Source organism: Muscardinus avellanarius (assembly GCF_963383645.1).
Source record: "Muscardinus avellanarius genome assembly, chromosome: 12".
Lineage (NCBI taxonomy): Eukaryota > Metazoa > Chordata > Mammalia > Rodentia > Gliridae > Muscardinus > Muscardinus avellanarius.
This window is the reverse complement of record NC_137798.1, coordinates 72,632,780-72,656,285: the sequence shown is the minus strand read 5'-3', so window position 1 is coordinate 72,656,285 and position 23,506 is coordinate 72,632,780. Positions and strand designations below refer to the sequence as shown.

General features: G+C 40.4%; 1 protein-coding gene across 1 annotated transcript in view; it reads right to left on the bottom strand.

Annotated features, from left to right (window-relative positions):
• The window catches only part of RAD51B (RAD51 paralog B), a gene marked incomplete at its 3' end in the record, with an annotated part of 585,418 nt that overhangs the window by 521,977 nt on the left and 39,935 nt on the right, over positions 1 to 23,506 (bottom strand). Inside the window, exons 5-6 of the mRNA XM_080707167.1 lie at positions 16,933 to 17,052; positions 14,902 to 15,085 (exon numbers count right to left, since the gene is read on the bottom strand). Of these exons, the coding sequence (XP_080563293.1) occupies positions 14,902 to 15,085; positions 16,933 to 17,052 (304 nt within the window). The remainder of the gene's footprint in view (positions 1 to 14,901; positions 15,086 to 16,932; positions 17,053 to 23,506) is intronic.

The following is a 23,506-nucleotide window of genomic DNA, read 5'->3' as shown; positions in this document are numbered from 1 at the left end:
CTTAGTGAGACTATTTCAAAACAGAAAGAACAAAAAAAGTGGGGCTGGGGGTGTAGCTCAGAGATAGAATGCCCCTGGGTTTAATCCCCAGTTCTGAAAAAAATAAATAAAAGGAAGAAAAAAAAAGGAATAAAAATCAGGGCCAGGGGTGTAGCTCAGAGGTAAAATCCCTACTACCACACACACACCTGGGTTCAATCCCTACTACCCCCCCCCCCCCCCCCACACACACACACACACACACACACACACACACACAAATTCAATGGGTAAAAGCCAAGTGTTTCCCTAAGTTCCATAAATTGCTTTAACAAATTAACTGAAGCGAAGGAGGGATCATGGAAGCCCAATTTACAGTAGGTTGGTCAGAAGCACAGGTCACAACCTGTGAAAAAGGAAGAAGGGCATTCTTGTCTGAGACTTCAATTTATGGGTTTTGATGCTGTCTCCAAGTAGAGAGTGTCAACACTGAACGAAATAGAGGACACTCAGCTAGTGTCTACTGGAAAATATGACAGAGAACTGCTTGATGTGCGTACATCAATAGTGGGAAAAAGAAGTGTTTAAATGGCTGCCAGGCGTGGTGACGCACGCTTGTAATCCCAGCATTTGGAAGGCTGAGACAGGAGGATTGTGGTTCAAGGATAGCCTCTGCTACTAATTACTGAGGCCCTTTGCAACTCAGTGAGACCCTGTTTCAAATAAAGAATAAAAAATAGGGCTGGGGGTATAGCTCGGAGGTAGACTCCATGGGTTCCATCCCCAATACCACACACAAAAAAAGAAGTGTTAAATGGCTTTTTCAGATAACGACGGATGTTCTTCCTTGAAAGTGCACCAAAATTTAAAGGGCAGTAATTTTTAAAGGGTGGTTGTCATATCGACTCTGAAACTCTATCAATGACTTTGCGCGCTCTGCTACATTAAATCCATTATTGCACTTTGACGGGACCTTCACCTGTGAATGTTTTTATAATACTATGCATTGGTCATGTGGAAAATGTTGCTTACGCAGGTCTTCTTAACATCATCAATCTCATACGAAAAGCTTGCTAATACTGAATTTTTTTTTAAATTTTAAGTTTTGCTTCAAAGCTTAAATTTTATTATTAGCAATGACAAAATTTTGTTTGTTCTTTTTTTGGAAATTTTTTGCCCAATATCAAAGTGTGAGTAATCATAGTTGTCTAGCAGCCATTTCTGAATGAAAATGAAGTCCCACAAAAAAAAAAAAAAAGCAGTTTAACTCACAACTCAACTGCAGTCATACCTCAGAATGCACTATCCACTCTTGTCAGGACTCTTGCAAGTACTGTCAAATAATATATTAATAAAGCAGCATCTATGGTTTAAAATTTAATGAAATAATTTTAACTGACTCATTAAGGGCATTCTTAAGCAAAATTGGATTTTTTTAAATTTTCAAGTGTGTGGCAAAGAATAATGCATTGACTGCTAATTTAGTGTGATACCACTCTTTTAATTTGTGCTAAAGTGCTACAAGTTTTACCTACCACTATCTCCCCACCATCAATACAAATGTCTGCACAATGAAAAAGACAAATGACATCTTAGTCTAACTATGAAAATAATCTTGATTTTGCAGATACCTGATAAGAGTCCCAGAGTGGTCCCCAGATCATGTTTGAGGATCACTGCCCTCGTAAGTAGTTCTCAACTTTGCTGTCAATCAGAATCACCAATGACCTTAAACTAATTGTTCCGCTCAACATCCTTGCAGCTATGACCTTAAAGATTGACCATGTAACTTAGAGGAAAGAATATTTATTTTCCCACAATGTTGGGCTCAGTCCATGAGAGGCTGGGAACTGCAGATCTCAGAGCACAGCGGGGGTTGTGGGCTGAGAGGAAGTGCACATGGGCTCTTCCTGGAGGCAGGAAGCAGGGGAGGAGGAGCCACAAATCAACTCCAAGGCTGCACCCCCAGGGGTCCCCCTCCTCCAACACAGCCTACTGGCCTGCTGGGTAAATCTGTCACCACGGATTTATCCACTAAGATTACAACCCTCATCACTCACTGTATCAACTCCAAAGATGAAAAACAAGCTCTTTAGAAGACATTTTATATAAAACTATAACACTGATGAATCAAAACCTCTTGGTGCTTTTGACAAAGCACCATTAGGAGATTATTAGGTGGCCTACTGAAGGTTAATAATTCTAACCTATGTGGTAATGAGAGATAAAACGAGGGTAGTAACAGTGGAGGTGGAAGTTCTTTACTTGTTATGCTTTTCTTTATTTTGCATCATATTATGGTGAGCTGCTTACATGTGTCTCCCACCTTGTCAAATTTAAACTCCTTGAGGACCTGAGTGTGATTTGGCAGCACCAGTCCTGAGCTCCTAACTATATGATTTTTTGCATGTTATTCAATCTCTCTAACCTCAATTTTATCATGTCTAAAATGTGGATTAGAGATACAATTTCAGGGTATGTAGCATAATGCCCAGCCCATAGTATTAAAAAAAATCAAAGAAAAACAAAAATAAAATATAAAAATAAACAGTTACATTTCCTTTATTTTATTTATTTATTTATTTTGGTGGTACTGGGGTTCCTAGAAGCCCTTCTACCTCCAGGCTACACTCCTAGACCTTTTTTTTTATACTTTTTTTTATTTTTGGAAACAGGGTCTCTTAAGCCAGCGCACATATAGCTTCGAACTCATGCGATCCTCCTGTCTCAGCCTCCCAAGCGCGGGGATTACAAGCGTGCGCCACCACACCCAGCGAAATTTGAAAATATGTTTTGTGTTTTGGGGATGTGGCATCTAACTGTATAAAGAGTAGAAGAAGCAGGGTGGGGCACACACCTGTAATCCCAGCACTTGGGAAGCTGAGACAGAAGGATTGCAGGTTCTTGGCCAGCCTCAACAACTTGACAAGGGCCTCGGCAACTTTAGCAAGACTCTGTTTCAAAATAAAAACTAAAATAGGGCTGGGTGTGCAATTTAAAGGTAGACTTCTCTATGTTCAATCACCAGTAACAACAACAACAAAAAATACCTCTGGGAAGGGGGCACATTCCTGTGATCCCAGGAACTCAGGCAGCTGAGGCTGGATGATCTCACATTTGAGACCAACCAAGGCAACTTAGCAAGACCCCGTCTCAAAATAAAAAGTTATGGGGATGTAGCTCAGTGGTATAATGCCCCTACATTCATTTCCCAGTACTGGAAGGGAAAATCTCAAATAAAATTCCTAGTCTGGTGGTAGATTTAATCTTTTCGTGCTATCTTTTGCCCTCATAAACACGGACACATCAGGGGAATTAGATCTTTTCTCTATTCATGTAACTGAACTGCACAGTTGGTCTATATGGCAAAAGGAGCCTGCAAGAGTCACTCCCCAGAGGCTAATGGTTTCAGAAAAAAAGGTGCTGTACACAACTCGTTCTATCTGAAATAGGGCTGCAGCTGGGTAGGGAGTGGGATGGGGTAATCCTAAGGGAAGGAAAATGCAGCTCTCTAAGCTGACTTTCAACCAGCTGGGCTAAGCTCACATCTTGTGACTTGCCAAAAATAACATTAGGGTCTTTTTGACCACAAGTAGTAAGGACTGTAATTTTAGGTTTCATCTAAAAATAACTGTAAAAAATATTTTTAAAACTTATACATCAATCAAAGTATGATGAAATTGTTTTTAAAGTCTATATTATGACCCACTATAAGCTGTTTCTGTTACAATAAGAAATGGTGCCCTGTCTCCCTCCCCATTTCTATATGGCACGTGTGGGGAAGGCTGTATATCCTGGGGGAAACAGAAGCCTAGTCATATCAGGATGCTTCCAGGTGCAAATAAAAGAAAAATCCAACTCAAATACTCAAAATAACACTTCTGAATCTTTTGTGTGCATGGGAATCATCTGAGGATTCTGTTAAAATGAACATTTTGATTCAGGAGGGCTGGGGCAGGATTTAAAATTCCAACAAGCTCACAGGAGATACTGATGCAGCCGTGTCAATAGCAACAATTTAAACCATATAGCCGGGCATGGTGGCGCATGCTTGTAATCCCCGAGCTTGGGAGGCTGAGACAGGAGTTTCCCACAGGTTTGAAGGATGCCTAGCTACTTAAGTGAGGCTCTCAGCAACTTAATGAGACCCTGTTTCCAAATAAAAAATTTAAAAAATTTAGGTGTGGGAGTATAGCCCGGAGGTAGAGAGCCCCTGGGTTCCACCCCCAGTACCACCAAAAAATATATATGTAAATAATAATAATAATAATAATAATAATAATAAACCATAAGAAAATATACAGATTAGCCATGTGTGGTGGCGCACGCTTGTAATCCCAGCATTCAAGAGGCTGAGATGGGAGGATCGCGATTCACGGACAGCCTCAGCTACTTAGCAAGGCCCTTCACAACTCAGTGAGAGCTTGTTTCAAAAATAAAAAGAATAAGCAGGGCGTGGTGGCGCACGCTTGTAATCCCAGCATTCAGGAGGCTGAGACCGGAGGATTGCAGCTCACAGACAGCCTCAGCTACTTAGTGAGGTCCTCCACAACTTATTGAGACCCTGTTTCAAAATAAAGAATAAAAGCCGGGTGTGGTGGCTCACGCTTGTAATCCCAGCATTCAGGAGGCTGAGACAGGAGGATCACGGTTCACGGACAGCCTCAGCTATTTAGTGAGGCCCTTCGCAACTCAGTGAGACCCTGTTTCAAAAAAAAAAAAATGGGCAGGGGTTGTAGCTCAGAGGTCAAATGCCTCTGGGTTCCAGCCCCAGACCCGCAAAAAAAAAAAAAAAAATAATAATAATAATAATAATAATAATAAAAATAAAAAATAAAGAATAAAAAATTGGGTAGGAGGTGTAGCTCGGAAGTCAAATGCCTCTGGGTTTCATCTCCAGACCTGCAAAAAAATAAAAATAAAAAGACTAAAATATAGGGCTGAGGATATAGCTCAGAGGCACAATGCCCCTGGGTACCATCCCCAGTACCACAAAAATAAAAAAGAAAAGAAAAAAAAATACACAGATTAGCCAGGCATGGAGGTGCACACCTGTGGTCCCAGTACTAAGACAGAAGGATCACAAGTTTGAAGCCAGCCTCAGCAACTGGGTGAGGCCCTCAGCAACCTACCAAGAACCTGTTTCAAAACAAAAATGTGAAGAGGGCGGGAGGCATAGCTCAGAGATACAATGCCCCTGGGTTGGAACCAGGAAGGAAAGAAGATGGGGAGGAGAAGCAAAGACAGACACAGATTGACATATCCGTAAAACCAGAGAAAAGACTGCTGGTTAATGTCATCAAGGAGTTAAAAATCAAGGCTACATTTTTTTCTGGTCATGTCTTATAAAAGAGTGGCTTCCCACAGATCTCTCCTCAAGAACAAGGAAGAATATTCCCAGAAGCTTAAAAGACTTTCCTCAGTGCTTTATCTGTCAGAATCAGGTGATGTGATCATTCCTGAGCTGCTGATTGGCATGATAACCCCTGGACCAAGCAGACCCACCCATGGACTGAGTGTGTGATCAACTTTCATATTGCATATTGTTCCTGGGAAGTGGAGGGAGTGGCCAAAGGAGAGGACAGATGCTTCATACCAATAGATATATTTTTCCCTTCCTGATCCCATCAGTGTTAATTACTTCTGATTTCAATGCACCATCTTGTCCTGCTTTTAAAACTACATCATAATGAGACATCTTTAAAATCTTCACTGTGTTCTGTAAGATGTCTTTCTAAGCTCTTCACTTATTTAGAATTCATGTTAGAAAATGCCAGGGATTGCCGGGCATGGTGGCGCAGGCTTATAATCCCAGCATTCGGGAGGCTGAGACCTGGAGGATGGTGGTTCGCCGACAGCCTCAGCTACTTAGTGAGGCCCTCTGCAACTCAGTGAGACCCGGTTTCAAAATAAAGAATAAAAAATATGGCAGGGGGTGTAGTTCGGAGGTCAAATGCCCCTGGGTTCCATCCCCAGACCCGCAAAAAAAAAAAAAAAGAAAGAAAGAAAGAAAGAAAGAAAAAGAAAAAGAAAAAAGAAAATGCCAGGGATGGATCTCAGTGGTAGAATGCTTGCCTAGTATGTGTGAAGCCCTGGATTCAATCACTAGCACTGCTAAAAATAAAATAAAAATAAATAAGCATACATAGAGCATAACTACTATTCAAAGTATTTGAGTAATTTCAAAATACTTTGTCAATGTCAAGCTAGGCGTGGTGGCACACGCTTGTAATCCCAGCATTTGAGAGGCTAAGACAGGAGGATCACGGTTCATAGACAGCCTCAGCTACTTAGTGAGGCCCTTTGCAACTCAGTGAGACCCTGTTTCAAAATAAAGAATAAAAAACTAGGGCTGGGCTGGGTGTGGTGGTGCAAGTGTGTAATCCCAGCGTTTTGGAGGCTGAGACAGGAGGATCACACAGGTTCGAAGCCAGCCTCAGCTACTTAGTGAGGCTCTCAGCAACTTAGTGAGACCCTGTTTCCAAATAAAATAGAAAATAGGTCAGGGAGTATAGCCCAGAGGTAGAAAGCCTCTGGGTCCCACCCCTAGTACCATCAAAAATAAATAAATAAATAAATAAATAAATAAATAAATAAATAGGGTTGGGTGTGTAGCTTGGAGGTAGAATGCCTCTGGGTTTCATCCCCAGTACTGCAAAAAAAAAAATGTATACATGTAATATATATACATACATACATACATATCATATATACATGTGTATACATATGAGATGTCAAAGAAGTGTATTATCACCTCAGAGAGTATAAAATTATATCATAATAACAGGAATATTGTAGTTTAGAAGTAAAGTGAGAAAAAAATTTATATGATGGATAAAGAAAAGTAGAACTTGTTCTTAAACCTATTGATCTTTCCTGGGAAACAAAATTTCCTTTTAGGGTAAATTTTATGGTGTAGAAATTACACTTCAAAAAAGCTATATTTTTTTTAAATGATCTTCCTCTAATAATACAGAGAGTATAGCCCAGAGGTAGAAAGCCCTTGGGTTCCACCCCCAGTACCACAAAAGAGAGAGAGAGAGAGAGAGAGAGAGAGAGAGAGAGAGAGAGAGAGAGAAAGATTCTATTTGTTTTTCAGCACTAAGACTGTAAAGAGAGAATTATTATTTCCCACTCACAGTGATGCACAATATATGTTATTATGCAAGGCTATCTTCAGATGTGCTCTATGCTTTTCCACTGTGCTACACCCTCAGTCCTTTTTAATTTATTTATTATTTTTATTTTGAGACAAGGTCTCAATAAGTTGCCTAAGCTGACCTCAAATTTGCAATACTCCTGCCTCGGCCTCTCAGGTAGCTGAGATTGCAGGCATATGCCACCACGCCTGGCATATGGTGCCTTCTAATGCTAGCTATAATCAGTCACAGAGCTGGGGATAATGTGGCCTACAGTTTCAAAGTGGACTAAAGGCTAGAATGTGTTAGGGGGGAAATCCTTCCAAAAATTATACTCAATTACTCTTTATAGTATAAGTATTTCTAACTACAAATTTTTATTTCTAAGTACAAATTTTTATTTTATTTCTGCCTACAGATCTTTTCTAACTACATTTTTTTGTGTGTGTGTGGTACCAGGGATGGAACCCACTGGCACTGTACCTTCAAGCTCCACCCCCAGCCCTATATTTTAGTCTTTTTATTTTTTGAAACTGGGTCTCACAGAGTTGCGAAGGACCTCCCTAAGTAGCTGAGGCTGTCTGCGAACAACGACCCTTCGATCTCAGCCTCCGGAATACTGGGATTACAAGCATGTGCTGCCACGCCCTGCTTTCTAACTACGAATCTTAAACCAACTGCTGCCAAATTGATAATAGAGAAAATCTTATTATCAACTGAGATTTCTAAGAAACAGATTTTGCCCACATCTGTGTGCATGTGTGTGGTAGAGGAGATTGAACCTAGCGGCATTACATGTCCAAGCTATATCCCAAGCCCTATTTAAGTTTTTTTTTTTTTTATTTTGAAACAGGGTTTCGTAAGTTGTGGATGGCCTCTCTTAAGTTGCTAAGGCTGGTCTCAAACCCGCAATCCTCCTGCCTCAGCCTCTCAAGTACTAGGATTACAAGCAAGAGCACAGAATTAAGGCCAGTCTCAGCAACCTAGTGAGACTTTCAGTAACCTTGCAAGACCTTGTTTCAAAACAAAAAATAAAAGGGCTGAGGGTATAGTTTACAGGTAGAATGTCCCTGGGTTCAACCCCAATAACACACACACTACCTAAAAAATACAAAATGTATGTCTCCGGCCTCCAAGAAGCCCCTTAACCTAGTCTAGTCCTTAACGTCCCCGTTATTCTCACCTACCATTCACAGTAAGGAATCATGCTCCGAGTAAGGAATCATGCTCCGAGCCAGGCGTGGTGACACACTCCTGTATTTCCAGTGCTTTGAGGCTAAGATGGGAAGATCACAGGTTGGAGGACAGACTCAACAACTTAGTGAGGTGCTCAGAAACTTAGCAAGACCCTGTTTCCAAATAGATAGGGCTTGGGGCATACCCTGGAGGTAGGACACCCCTGGGATCCATTCCCGGTAAAACACACACACACAGTCATGCTTCAACTAAGCTGATTTGTTTGCAGAAGTCCTTAAAAAGTTTTTAACTTTTTCTGCTTTCATGTTATTTGCTCATACTTGAAGTTGCTTCTTTAATCTTAACTGCCTACATCTTATCAAAAGTCCCAAATTCCATTTTTCCCTTTAGATCAGCTCAAGTTTCTTACAAGTATTTATTACTATTATAAACAAAACTTAAAAAAAGCTTTCTTATCAAATTCCTTATGATAAAAAGTCATACACGTGGAAAGTTCATTTTTAGAGTCCATAATGCATTGTTGTCTGAATTCCCGAAGCCCACACCACAGTCCTAAGACCTAGCCAAACCAAAATCTTGTCACAAATACAAACTTTTAAGCCCCATTTCAGGCCTAGGGACTCAGAAGCCTTTTATAAAATCTGTGTTTTAGCAGAGCGTGGTGGCACACGCTTGTAATCACAGCATTTGGGAGGCTAAGACAGGAGAATCACCTTTCACAGACAGCCTCAGCTACTTAGTGAGGTCCTTTGCAACTCAGTGGGACCCTGTTTCAAAATGAAGAATAAAAAAAATAGGGCTAGGGATGTCACTCAGAGGTAGAATGGCCCTGGGTTCCATCTCTAGTACCTCAAAAAAATAAAACATAAAAAATAAAATCTGTGTTTTAACAAGCATTACAGGTGATTTATAGGCATATTCAAGGTTGACAACCATGAGATTGGGATATTATGATTAACTATAAAAAGCAAAAATATAAGAGAGGGTGGTGGTCACACCTGAAATCCCAATACTTGAGAAGCTAAAACAGGAAGATTACAGGTTGGAGGCCAGCCTTAGCAACTTAGCAAGACCCTTTTCAAAATTAAAAATTTTTAAAAGGGGGCTGAGGTGTAACTTAGAGGTAGAATGCCCTTAGGTTCAATCCCCAGTAGAAACAGATATTTAGACAAATGAGTATTATTTCCTCATATTAAAAAAAAAAACAGTCTGGAAATAGTCCAAGGCTGGCAAACAATGGTGCAAATGATGTAATTTTATTTAGTTCACAGCTTTGGAGGCTGAAAGTCCACGGTCAGGGAGGCCTCTCGTCTCTGGCGAAGGCCTAATAATGGCAGCAGGCATCATGGCAGGAGAACAGAGCGCAAGGACAGATCACCCGACAAGACAGGAAGCCTGAGCAGTGGGACAGCGGTCAGGGTTCTGCTTTTTGACAACCCTCTGATGAGAGCTAACTCACAAGTCCAAAAACTACCTCACAAGACCCAGTGACTCCCCACGAGGCCCTACCCCTTAGGGTCCCATCTCCTCTTAACACTACCACAATGAGAAGCAAACTTCCAACACATGAAGCCTTGGTGGGCACGCTCAAACCGTATCCAAACCATAGCAGCCATATACGCATGAGTTTATTTCTAGTTTACTCTGTTTCATTGGTCTGTTCCAAAACATAGTGTTTGGTTGATGTTTGTTTGCTTGTTTGTGGTGTTGTTTTGGTTTGGTTTGGGGTTTCTGAGACAATGTTGTCAAGGTTGGCCTCAAACTCCAAGGCTCAAGTGATCTCTCCTCCTCAGCCTCCTGGGAGCCTGTGTCCTGCTGTTTTGATTACAGCAGCTTTGTAATATACTTGATATCATGAAGTATGATGCCTTCAACTTTGTTCTTCTTGCTCAAAATTGTTTTTGTTATTTGGGATCTTTTCTGCTGTAAGACTAAAACTTTGCCAATATCTTGAAAATCTATTCAAAGTATAAACTCAAAGAGATAAATGTTTTAATAAACTTATAAAACAGAAATTATAATATTAGAAAATTCCAAAAAGAAATCAAGTTTGGGATGCCAAAATGTAAGCCCTTCTAAAGAGGAAAAGAGAGCATTGTTTAAAGATAAATATTTTCAGCCAGTTATGGTGGCATATGCCTATAATCTCAGTACTCAAAGGCTGAGATAGGAGGATCAAAGGCTTGAGAACAGCTTCAGTACTTAGGGAAACTCATTTCAAACTAAAGTGAAATAAAAATCACAAAGGAGAAAATTATCTGACCAAGTTAAACTTCTAATAAGGCATTATTGCAATGTTATTTACAACGCACTGATGTTAAATTCTCATTTTGATCACAGTTTTTTTTAATATAAAATCCTGTTCAATGATGTCTCACAGGAGTTTATGCATTATACTAAATTAAATTAGCTTTCAAATTACCAGTGAATCTTCTAAACTCAATTTTCAAAGAGAAGGGGAAGGGGGACAGACATCAAGGTTTTAGTTTCCAAGTATCTTTTCACTTTTTAGAATGAATATCAGAATGTTTAAATGTAAGAACTAAGTAGACATTTGGTTAAATATGCATTTCAGAAACTTCATAACTAGAAAAAGTATGATTTAATCATTTACGATCACTCTATAAGTATTTTTATTTGAAGCCTACTCATTATAGAACACTATTCAATATAAGCAGCTATGAATGGTGCACAAAACATAGTTTTTTTTTCAGGTATCTTTATAATGTAACTGGGAGCTCAGACAGAGATACACAAAAATTTTCAAATGATACTGCAAGGCAAATAGATGATCAAAGTTCCAATGAGAAGTTAAGACCAGGTGACTATAAAAGAAGGTAGACTCAACTGACACACCGTGGTAGAAAAAATATCAGGAAAGATAGAACATGAGAGCCCAGACATAAAAGTGAATACAATTTAGAAAGGAAGATATAAGAAGAGGGCACCCACAGTTAATAAAACAGAGGGAGGTGGGGTAGACCAGCAGCCTGCACAGAGAGTAAAAGACAAGAGGAACAGGTAAGAGTCAGGAGGAAGAAAAATCCCAAATAAAATGTCAGGAATCTAGATTTAATTATCAACAAATATTAGAGTACCTATTATGTGATAAACACTCTCCTAGCTACAAAGATACAATTATGAACAAAATAAGTAAGTTCTCTCCCTTTATGGCGCTTGTGGTCCAGTAGTTTTATTCTGTAAGTAATATAGTACCTCACAACACTTCTGAGCAGCGGAGGTATGTGATCAGAGACATAAGTTGGGGGAAATTATTTAGCACTGGTATGAACCATACCATTACCTCTACAGAAAGAGAAGCAGATCAATTAAGATATTGCAGTAAAAATCCAGGATGGACGTGGCAAGTGATACGACTCAATTATCCAAATGACTTATTGAACAGTCTCAGGTAAATCACTTCATTTTTACAGAGAAACATAGAAATACATTTCTATATACTGCTCTGTTCTCACTGGGAAACTGAAGATTGCCACTCAGTCACAACCCTGAGATCTTCACTTGGAAAATTCTACAGCACGCTAAGGCACTGTGTGATGTACACAGACCAACACAAGAGCTGCAAAGTGCTTTCCTTGCCAACCTTCTCTTAGCAATACAACTTTAGAACTATGTTTTGTGCTTTATCAGTCAGTTTAACCACTACCTGTCTCCAAAAGAGTACTCTCTTTCTGAATAAGAATGGGACAGTAAGGGTCAAAGTTAGACATGATAAAGGGTTTAACTAGAGACTGTGACGGTCTGTGCTACTTTCCTTTACTTTTCTCTGTGTAATCTATTGTCCCAAGTAAAGGACAGAGAGGGAGGGACCAGGATAGTTAGCTGTCAGAAACAGAAAAAGAACAGTAGACAATACTTATTTTATTCTCCATTATACCACTGAGAGCTATTTGTCTCTGCAATTAACTTATTTATAGAAGCCTTAAGGGCAAACAGTATGTTTTATTCATCTTTATGATCTCATGGTGCCTGGTACAGAGCTTCAGACACAATTGCTGAGGGTCGAATTTAACAGGAAAAGACAGTCTGAGATTCAAAGAAGTGTGAATTGACTGGGTAGAAGAGGGCCCGAGCAATAACAGCAAAAGCCAACAACAAAAGTCAGAAGAGGATACAACAGTAAATACGAGATTTTTTTTCCTTTCCTTTCCTCTGATAGACCTTCCCTTCCTTGTGTAAAAAACATGAGAAGAGAAAATACCAGACATCTGGAATGAGGTGACTACTAAAATTATTAATGGCAACCTTTTACAAAATGCACCAAACAATGTAAGGAAAACATTACAGCCGGGCATGGTAGCACACGCTTGTAATCCCAGTACTTGGAAGGCTGAGACAGAAGGTTCACAGGTTCGAAGCCAGCCTTAGCAACTTAGTGAGGTTCTCAGCCACTTAGTGAGACATTGTTTCCAAATAAGAAATAAAATCAGTCTGGGGGTATGGCCTGGAGATAGAAGACCTCTGAGTTCCATTCCCAGTACCACACACACAAAAAAAGAAAAACATTACAGACATTATATCATTTAATCTGCATTACCCCCTTATGAGTCAGTTATTATTATTCCCATTTTTCCAAACAGTGAAACTAAGAGTTGAATTTGGGATGAACAACTTAAGACTTTAAGTCATAAAATTAGCAACAGTGGGGCTGCGACTTAAATCAACATCTGATTCAAAGACAGCACCGCGCAACCACTAGGAAGCAGGGCAGTGGGACTGGAGGTGGCAGGCAGTAACCAGATGCTGAGCACTGGGGTCAATCCCCAGCGCCACAAGAGAAAGAAGGAAGAGAAAGAAAACTTTACTGGGGCTCATGGTTTCAGAGAATCCAGAGGTTCCAAGCCACCACTGGCTGGCTCTAAGGCAGAACCTCCATCGGCAGGGAGTGGGAGAGAAAAGCCACTGTCAGTCAAACCAGCCGGAAGCAGAGAGAATGAGAGGAGGGGACAGGGACATACAGAGTCCCCAAGACCACACCCCCCATGGGCCACCTCCTGCAGCCATGCCCACCTCTGAACCTTCCTGCACTGGGGAACTGCTTCAACCCATGAGCCTTTGGGGGGATATTCAAAACCCAAACCATACAAGAGAATAGAAAAGATGAGCACCCCCCAAGAAACACTCACCAGCACTTGATTTTAATCCCAAATAGTAATTAAAAAGCTGTTTGAATGTGAACTGGACTTTGTGCTTGGCTTTATTCATCTCAAATGCTATGTGGCACTTTATACATTTTATACATATTGTTTATGCTGAAAAGATCCAAGATATAATTTTCCAAAAGCAAATCTAAAAAGCATAAATTCATAACCAAATCTTATCTCAGGTTAAGAAATTTCTCCTGTTAGGATGAGACATGGCTATAATGAAAAATCAAGTGATACTAAATGTTGCTGAGGCTGCGGAACAAGTCCAGCCGTCCCCCACGATGCGGGTGGCGGTGCCTCAGCACACACGTACACGTTAGACCGTAAGTACCACTAGCCTCTGCCATCGCCCCCTCATCTTCAGAGCTCCTTTCAGCCCACAGCTGAAAGTCATGTCAATATTGACCCTGCAAGGTTTTCTTACTGGTACCATCATCACTATCACGCCAAATATCCCTTAGTGGCTGACCTCTGGCCATTTGAGGCCAACCAAGTCTTACAACATACAAAAAAGCACTGAACACAATAACACAGCATCTAAGCCTAAAATGTTTACAGAACTGACAACCACTGCAGTGAAAGAAACTTTGCAGAAATAGACCCTGGCAATTCCGCGGAGTTTTACTACTTAATACTTAGCTCAGTGTGACAGCATGATACCTAACATACACGATGAGTGAACATGGAGAAGGACAAAAAATAGCAACTATGCGAACTTTTAAGAATATGCAAATCTGCTCCAGCCACAAATTATGCAGAGGGTTAAAAAAAAATCTCAGCAGATGAACCAGTTTAAGAAAACACTGATATCTGATAGAGCAATTGAACTATACTCCCTTTAAAAGACCTCTGTTTCATCCAGCATGCTGGCGCACACCTGTAATCCTGGTACTTGGGAGGCTGAGACAGGAGGACCACCGGTTTTTTTTTTTTTTTTTTTTTTTTTTTTTTTTTTTTTTTTTTGGTGGTACTGGGGTTCCTGGAAGCCCTTCTAACTCCGGGCTACACTCCCAGACCTATTTTTACCTTTTTTTTTTTTTTAATTTGGAAACAGGGTCTCCTCAGCCAGCACGCACGGCTGGCTTCGAACATGCGCGATCCTCCTGTCTCTGCCTCCCAAGCGCGGGGATTACAGGCGTGCACCACCACGCCCGGCCCAGGACCACAGGTTCGAGGACAGCCTCAGCAAGTAGTGAGACTCTCATCAACCTAGCAAGACCCTGTTTCAGAATAATAATAAAGTAGGGCCGGGGGCGCACTTTGGAGGTAGAATGCCCCTGGGTTCAATCCCCAATGCCATAAAACAAACAAACAAAAAACCATCTGTTTTACATAGTCCTCTAATTTCTGGTACTTGGTATTATAAGTCAGTGAACTTATTATAAAACAAAAGAAAAAGAGAGTTAAAGAAAACTTACTGGGATTGAAAATTCCTCAGCCAAATACTTCAGCAGGGATGCTTCTTTGGCCAAGAATTTGTTTCTTTCTTTCATATTGCCTTGAAGTTGTGTGTCAAACTCCTTTCTGACCACAGAAGCAACAGAGTCAACAATCACAAGTTTAACTCCTTTTGAAATAATTTCTTCTTCCAAAGATTCAATCCTATAGAAACAGGATTTGTAAAAATAAAAAGTAAAGGTATAATTTAGACAAAAAGAAGTTGTTATCAAGGTGGGAGGCTACTAGGGACCAAACCCCAGGGAGGCTACCTCCTAGCTACATCCCGAGCCCTGTTTTTTTAACAGCATCACACAAAGTTCCTAAGAGCCTCACTAAATTGCCGAGTCTGGCCTTGAATCGGCAATCCTCCTGTCTCAGCCTTCCAAGTTATTGGATTACAGCTATCTCATCTGACTGATTAATGCTCTTTAAAACAATAGCAAATTATTCTTCCCTAAATTACAATGATGACTATAAAAAGAAACAATAAACATAATACATTTTCAACTTTTTTTTTTTTTTTTTTGCAATACCAGGAATAGAACCCAGGGCCACCCAGGGGCATTGTACCTCTAAGCTACACCCCCAACCCTATTTTTTATTCTTTATTTTTGAAACAGGGTCTCACTAAGTTGCAGAGGACCTCACTAAGTAGCTGAGGCTGTCCACAAACCGCGATACTCCAGTCTCAGCCTCCCAAATGCTAGGATGCGCCACCATGCTTCTATACAAATTACACACTTGGATATAGAGCAAAATGTTTTCATTTAGCTTCAGAATTCCTTGGTTCTCCAATGACAATGCTACAGCTCCCATTTGAGAGCAAAACTACTTGTGTTAGCCAGTCTCCAAAATGGCTCCTACTAACACCACCTCCCCGTAGCTCACACCCTTACGTGGTTCCCTCCCACACTGGAGCAGAGTTGGTGCGTATGACTGATATCATATGATAAAACTAAGGCACACGGTTTTTGAAAGTAGGTTGTAAATGACGACAGCTCCATCTCGGGCTCTCTTTCACTTGCCCACTGTCTCAGACCACTGGCTCTGCAGAAGGTTGGCTGCCATGTGGTACGTCTGTAGAGAGGCCCATGCTGAGCCCTGACGGCCTTCCAAAAGCCACACAAGTGAGGGGAGCCGATACCCAGCACCTCTAAGGCTTTTGATGACTACGGCCCTGCTCAGCAGCCTGACTAGTGCCGGAAACTCCCAGCTAAGCTATTCTCAGATAATATATGTTTGCTGTTTTAAGCTATCAAACTTTGATTTTATTTATTAATGGAACCACAGATAATTGATACATCACTGAGGTAATAATCTATAAACCATTTTATTCACTTCATATTTTTTAAAATTTATTTTTGTGTGTGTGGCACTGAGGAGATGGAACCCAGGAGCATTTTACCTCCAAGTTACAGCCTCACCCCTGTTTTAGTCTTTTATTTTGAAATAAGGTCTCACTAAATTGTGGACGGCCTCACGAAGTTGCTGAGCTTAACTGTGAACCTGCAATCCTCAAGTCTCAGCCTTCCAAGTACTGAGATTACAAGCGTGTGCCACCACAGCCGTATGTATGTATGTATGCATGTATGTATGTATGTATGTATGCATGTATGTATGTATGTATTTTTGTGTGTGGTACTGGGGATGGAGCCCAGGAGTCTTCTACCTCCACATTACCTCCCCAGACCTATTATTTTTTATTTGGAAATAGGGTCTTGCTAAATTGCTGAAAGCCTCACTAAATTGCTGAAGCTAGCTTTGAACCTGCAACCCTCCTATCTCAACCCTTCAAATACTGGGGTTAAAAGCATGTGCCACCACACCAGGCTGTATTTTTTTCTTTTTAAAGAAGTACATCAAAGGCATTAGCAAATAAATACTCAAATAATTATTTTCCATAATTCTAATACATAGGTTTATTTTTAATTCAGAAGATGAGAACCTAAAAAAAACAAAAGGTAAATCTTCAAAGCATTACTAAAGTGTCAAAATCTAAAACAGCATACCTCTGCAGAACTTCATCGCAGGTAAGTTCCCGGTAAAGATGAACTTTACTACTTGTCAAAAGTAACTTTTCTTCACTGTCAAAATATCTGGGGAAACGGGATTCTGCTATTTCAACCAGTCTGTGGAGAGAAAAACAACACAAAAGAAAATAGTGAGTGTCCTTTAAAGCCACACTCCGAGCCTTTAACAAGAACTGGGAACCCATAAGCCTTATGGCTAGAGCAGGTATGAGCAAAATCATTTAAAATAGAAGTCCTGAGTATAAGCACTCTCCTGTCAAAGCACGACATCAGCAAGGGCTTGGGGTCTCACCTCATCTTCAGCAACAAAAACGCGTCCAAGATTTGATTTTCTGGGAATAATGTTTTTATAAATAATGTTTTGTCCAGCAGCTAAAAGATATATTAGCAAATAAGAAAATGATTTAGGCGGAGACAGAAGGATCACAGGATTGACGCCAGCCTCAGCTACTTAGTGAGGCCCTCCATAATTTAGTGAGACCCTGTTTCAAAATAAAGAATAAAAAATAGAGATGGGGGTGAGCCAGGTATGGTGGCGCATGCTTGTAATCCCCGTGCTTGGGAGGCTGAGACAGGAGGATCACATAGGTTCAAAGCCAGCCTCAGCTACTTAGTGAGGCTCTCAGCAACTTAGTTTCTGTTTCTAAATAAAATATAAAATAGGTCTGGGAGTGCAGCCCGGAGGTAGAAAGCCTCTGGGTCCCACCCCCAGTACCACCAAAAAAAAAAAAAAAAAATAGAGATGGGGGTGTAGCTCAGAGTTAGAATGCCCTTGGGTTCAATTCCCAGCAACACACACACACACTCACACAGAAAATGCTTTTGACTTCCGGGAAGATGACAACTGAGAAAAGCGGCGTTTACGAGTCCTGCTAACACTCGATCTCTATTGCCACAAAATCAGCGCTTTTCATAGCCGGAAAACACTATCAGCAGAGATGTAAACACAGAGACAGAGAATATTTGTAGATGGTGTTAGGTAAGGGTCCAATTTACTCTTTTTCATGTAATTTTTTTCAACAATATTTAGTGAAAAGATTATTATTTCCTTCACCCAATGTTCTTGGAAACCTTGTCAAAAATAACTTGACCATATATGGAAGGAAAAAAAAAAAAAAGAAGCTGAGGTTGGCTTCAAACCTGCGATCCTCCTGTCTCAATCTCCCAAATACTGAAATTATGAGCATGTAGCACCCTACCTGGCTTATTTTTTATTTGAAAACAGGGTCTTACTAAGTTGCTGAGAGCCTTGCTAAATTGTCAAGGCTGGCTTCACCTGTGATCCTCCTGTATCAGCCTCTCAAGTGTTGGGATTATAGGTGTGTGCTCTCACCCAATCAACTTTCTTGTTTGTAGACCAACCAACCACACAAGCTGTCATACACTCTCCTCCTGGAGAGTATCGGAAACAAAGCTCTGTACAAAACTATTCTGGGATAGTAATAACTGACATGTTACAGAAAGCAATAATAATCACGTGTAAATCCAACTCAGAATGGGGATATGATGTAGAAGTTAGGGAGAAGACTTAACACACTAACATTTGTCTTCTAACCAAATATTTGTATTAAATAGGTCTTGTTAAATATCAGAAAGTACTGCTCCAATATATATCCATGTATGTTGTGATTTTTTAAAACTAATGTTAATATTGTTTTTTAATAAAGAATTTTAAAATAAATCATAATAAAAAAAGCAAATGCTTTTATTTTCTTGAATGGACAAAGTATATTGAACCACACATGGAATTTTATCATACTAATGATGAAATATCATTAAGTCTTCATGTCTCCTAGAAAAATGTTTGCTCAATTAAAACCTAGTTCACATAGAAGCTAACAGTAGATCTCTGATAAAGAGAAAATTATCTAAACAAATAAATGCTACCCAGTTCTTTCTTAGTAAACAAAAATGATTTTCTTTCTTAACACTGAATTCTGACCTTAAGGGTATTTTAAATATATGGGGAATAGGCCAAGCAAGAAGAGTGACATGTTGAAACAGAGGCAGCCAGCATCATTACTAGAAGACGACATGGTAAGTACTACTACCAATTACAAATATTTCAAGCTTAAAATGTTAAAAACTACAGCTCTCTGAGTGTATTTTTACTATCTCCCATTGAAAATAATGCTTTATTTGAGCCTAGTACTTAGCCTTCCAAGGGACTTGGAGGAGACACTGTAAACACGTGAAACCATCCTATATTTTATGCTCCATTTAGAGACACAAAAGTATAAAAGAACAGTGTTGGGACTTCCGGGAAGATGGCGACAGAGAAAAGCGGCACATATGAGTCCCGCTAACAATTGATCTCTATTACCACAAAACCAGTGCCTTTCAGAGCCAGAAAACACCATCAGCAAAGAAATAAAAACTGTAAATACAAGGGACAGAGAAAAAGAGGGCTGGAAAAACAAGACACCAGAAAGAAACCAGCCCGCACTGCCGCGGCCGCCTTGGCGCAGAGTAGCCACAGCCGCGGCGCAGAGGGGCTGGAGCGGCTGGAGCCACAGTTCGGAGCGGCGTGGGCTACATCTTCCCTCGGAGCACCAGGCTCCAGAGAGGAGGAAGACTCAGAACAAAGCTCAAATCCAGAGAGGAGGTACACCGGCCTCACGGCCTAGGGCACAGCAACAGCACCTTACTGCCAGAGGCAGCGGCGACTTCACCAGACGGCTGCAGCCCAACGCACTCAACCAGCGACCAGGTGCCAGAGAGGAGGGGTGGACAGCGAGCCAAGGTGAGCCACTGCTGAACAGCTGGGCGGCAGTCAGCAGTTTTTTCGGCGCAAGGAGCGTCTAAAGCTCCCAAGGGACGGGATCAGCACACCCCACAGGGACTCAGTGGAGCTCAAAACCAGAGAAGAACTATGCCAACCTCATGGCCCAGGACGCGGTAGCAGCGCCTTACTGTCGGCGGCAGCAGCGAGTTCACCGGACGGCTCAAGACTAACGCACTCAACCAGCCACCAGGCTCCAGAGAGGAGGGGTGGACAGCAAGCCGAGGTGAGCAGTTGCTGAAGAGCCAGGCGGCAGTCAGCAGTTTTTTTGGTGCAGGGAACATCTAAAGCTCCCAAGGGCCGGGCTCAGCACACCTGGCAGGGACTCAGAGCAGAGCACAAAACCAGAGAAGAAATACACCAGCCTCACGGCCGAGGGCGTGGTAGTGGTGTTATATTGCCAGCGGCGGCAGCTGCGAAATCATCGAGTCCACTACAGTTCTATCAGCGCACTCAACAACCGTGAGTCAAATTGCAGCCCCTAGGGAAGAAATCCCAGTAATGCACTCCCAAGGACTTGTGCAGATAGTCTCCCTGGGTCGGAGATTTTAGCAGTCCAACCCAGTGGGGGAGTGACAGTGGAAGAGATATCATACTATAGTCACAACTCCCCACTGGAGAACGCCCAACCTGGCACCCCCCACGGTCTAAGCAGCCTCAATTGACTCCCTGGGTCCGAGACTTTGCGATACAACCCAGTACAGGAGAAGTGGTGACTGAGATACCACAGACTCGAGATCCAGAGCACCTTAAGTGAACTTGTAGTGACCCAGGGAAGAACCCAGAGAAGGCACAAACTTCCAAAATCATGGGAAAGAGAAATAACAATGGAGCAGTGAATGCCCACAACCCCACAACATCAGAACCTGATAACACAGAAATACAGAGATCTCTAGAAGATCAAATCAGGAAAATAAATTAGAAATAATAGAGGACTTTCGAAAAGAATTCAGAGAATCAAAAAGAGATAAAGGATGCAATCATTGAAATAAAGGCCTCAATTCAAAGTATAAACAACAGATTAGACCACATGGAGAATAGAATCTCGCTTCTTGAAGATGATCACTCCAAAAATGAACGCATAGTTTCTAATTTAGAAAAAAAAAAATCCGACAGCAGGAATCTGACAGTGAAGAAATATGGGCCCATTTCAAGAAAGCTAACCTAAGAATAATTGGAATAGAGGAGGGAAAAGAAGGTGAAACCAAAGGGATAAATAATCTCTTCAAGGAAGTAATAGCAGAAAATTTTCCAAACATAGAGCAAGAGGTCGATACACAGGTCCAAGAAACTTGTAGAACTCCCTTCAGACAAGATCAGAGAAGAGGATCCCCACGCCACATAATTGTCAAAATTACTAATGTGGAAGCCAAGGAGAGAATCTTAAAGGCAACAAAAACAAAAGGCCACATGACATTCAGAGGCAAACCAATTAGAATCACTCCAGACTTCCCAAACCAAGTCATGAAATCCAGAAGGGCGTGGAGTAACATATTCCAAACCCTGAATAAAAACAACTTCCAGCCCAAAATTTCCTACCCAGTAAAACTATCTATCAAATTAGATGGGGAAATAAGAAGCTTCCATGACAAACAGAAACTTAAGGAATTTATGTCCTCAAAACCAGCGCTAGAGAAAATACTCAAGGAGATTAACTGCAAAGAGGAAATGGGTAATACATGCTAGAACCAAAGAAACAAGAATTCCCATTTAGCAGACAACTAAGCAAAGAAGAATAAACAGTATCTCAAACAGAAATAAGATCTTAACATGTTGGGAATTAAAAATTATCTCTCTATAAGCACACTGAATGGAAACGGCCTCAACTCCCCAATAAAAAGACAAAGTGGCAAAATGGATTAAAAGCCAGAATCCATCCATCTGCTGCTTACAAGAAACACACCTTACAAGTAAAGATAGGAACAAACTCAAGGTAAAAGGCTAGAGCAAGGTAATCCATGATAATGGTACTTGAAGACAAGCAGGAATAGCAACTATGATATCAGACAAGTTAGACTTCAAACCCAAACTTATTAGAAGAGACAAAGAAGGTCACATTTTACTGGTAAAAGGAATAATCCAGCAAGAGGAAATAACAATAATCAACATCTATGCCCCAAACTTAGGAGCAGCTACTTTCATAAATCAAACTCTTTGTGACATGAAGTCACACATAAATCCCAACACAATAATACTGGGAGACTTCAACACACCTCTCACAATACTAGATCGATCTTCCAGACAAAGGGTCAGTAAAGATGCCTCAGAACTAAAGAACACCATTAACCAAATGGACCTGTTGGACACATAGAGAATATTTCACCCAACTACAGCGGAGTTTACATTTTTCTCAGCTGCTCACGGAATCTTCTCCGAAATAGATCACATTCTGGAACACAAAATGAGCACTAGCAAATTCAAAAAATGTTACATACTTCCCTGTGTCATTTCAGACCATAATGGAATGAAACTAGAAATCAACTATAAGAAGACCCAGATAAACAACATAAACATGTGGAGACTGAACACCACACTTCTGAATAAAGAATAGGTCATAGAAGATGTAAGAGGTAAAATCAAGAAATTTCTAGAAACAAATGAAAATAAAGATACAACATATCAAAACCTCTGGGGCACTTTGAAGGCAGTATTAGGAGGAAAATTTATAGCACTGAGTGCTCACATAAGAAAAACAGAAAATCTTCAAATAAATAGCCTAACAACACACCTCAAAGCCCTTGAAAAGCAGGAACAATTGAATCCCAAAGCTAGCAGAAGATGGGAAATTATTAAAGTTAGAGCAGAAATTAACAAAATAGAGAATAAAAAAAAACAATACAGAAAATCAACAAAAGCAAAAGCTGGTTTCTTGAAAAAATTAACAAGATTGATAAACCACTAGCCAACCTAACTAAAAAAATGAGAGAATCAACCCAAATTATGAAGATAAGAGATGAAAAAAGAGACATTACTACTGACAGTGTAGAAATCCAGAGGATTATCAGAAACTACTTTGAAAAACTATACTCCAACAAAATGGAAAATCTGGAGGAAATAAACAACTTCCTAGATAAATACAACCTTCCTAAACTGAGTCAAGAAGATATAGAACACTAAAACCAACCAATAACAATCAAAGAGATTGAAACAGCAATAAAGAGCTTACCATCAAAGAAAAGCCCAGGACCAAATGATTTCCCAAGTGAATTCTAGAAAACCTTTATAGAAGAGCTAACCCCAATACTACTCAAACTATTTCACAAAATAGAAAAAACTGGGACTCTCCCAAATACATTCTATGAAGCCAACATCACACTAATTCCCAAACCGAATAAAGACAGCTCAAGGAAGGGAAACTACAGGTCTATATCTCTGATGAACTTGGATGCAAAACTATTAAACAAAATACTAGCAAAACGCATTCAAAACCACATCAAGAAAGTCATATACCATGACCAGGTAGGGTTCATCCCAGGGATGCAAGGCTGGTTCAATATACGAAAATCAATCCATGTAATTCATCATATAAACAGAATCAAAGACAAAAATCACATGATCATCTCAATAGACGCTGAAAAAGCATTTGATAAAATTCAACATCCATTTATGATAAAAACACTGCAGAGAATTGGAATAGAAGGAACATATCTCAACATTATTAAGGCAATCTACAATAAGCCCACTGCCAACATCATATTAAATGGGGAAAAACTTCAAGAATTCCCCCTAAAAACTGGAACGAGACAAGGATGCCCATTATCACCATTTCTC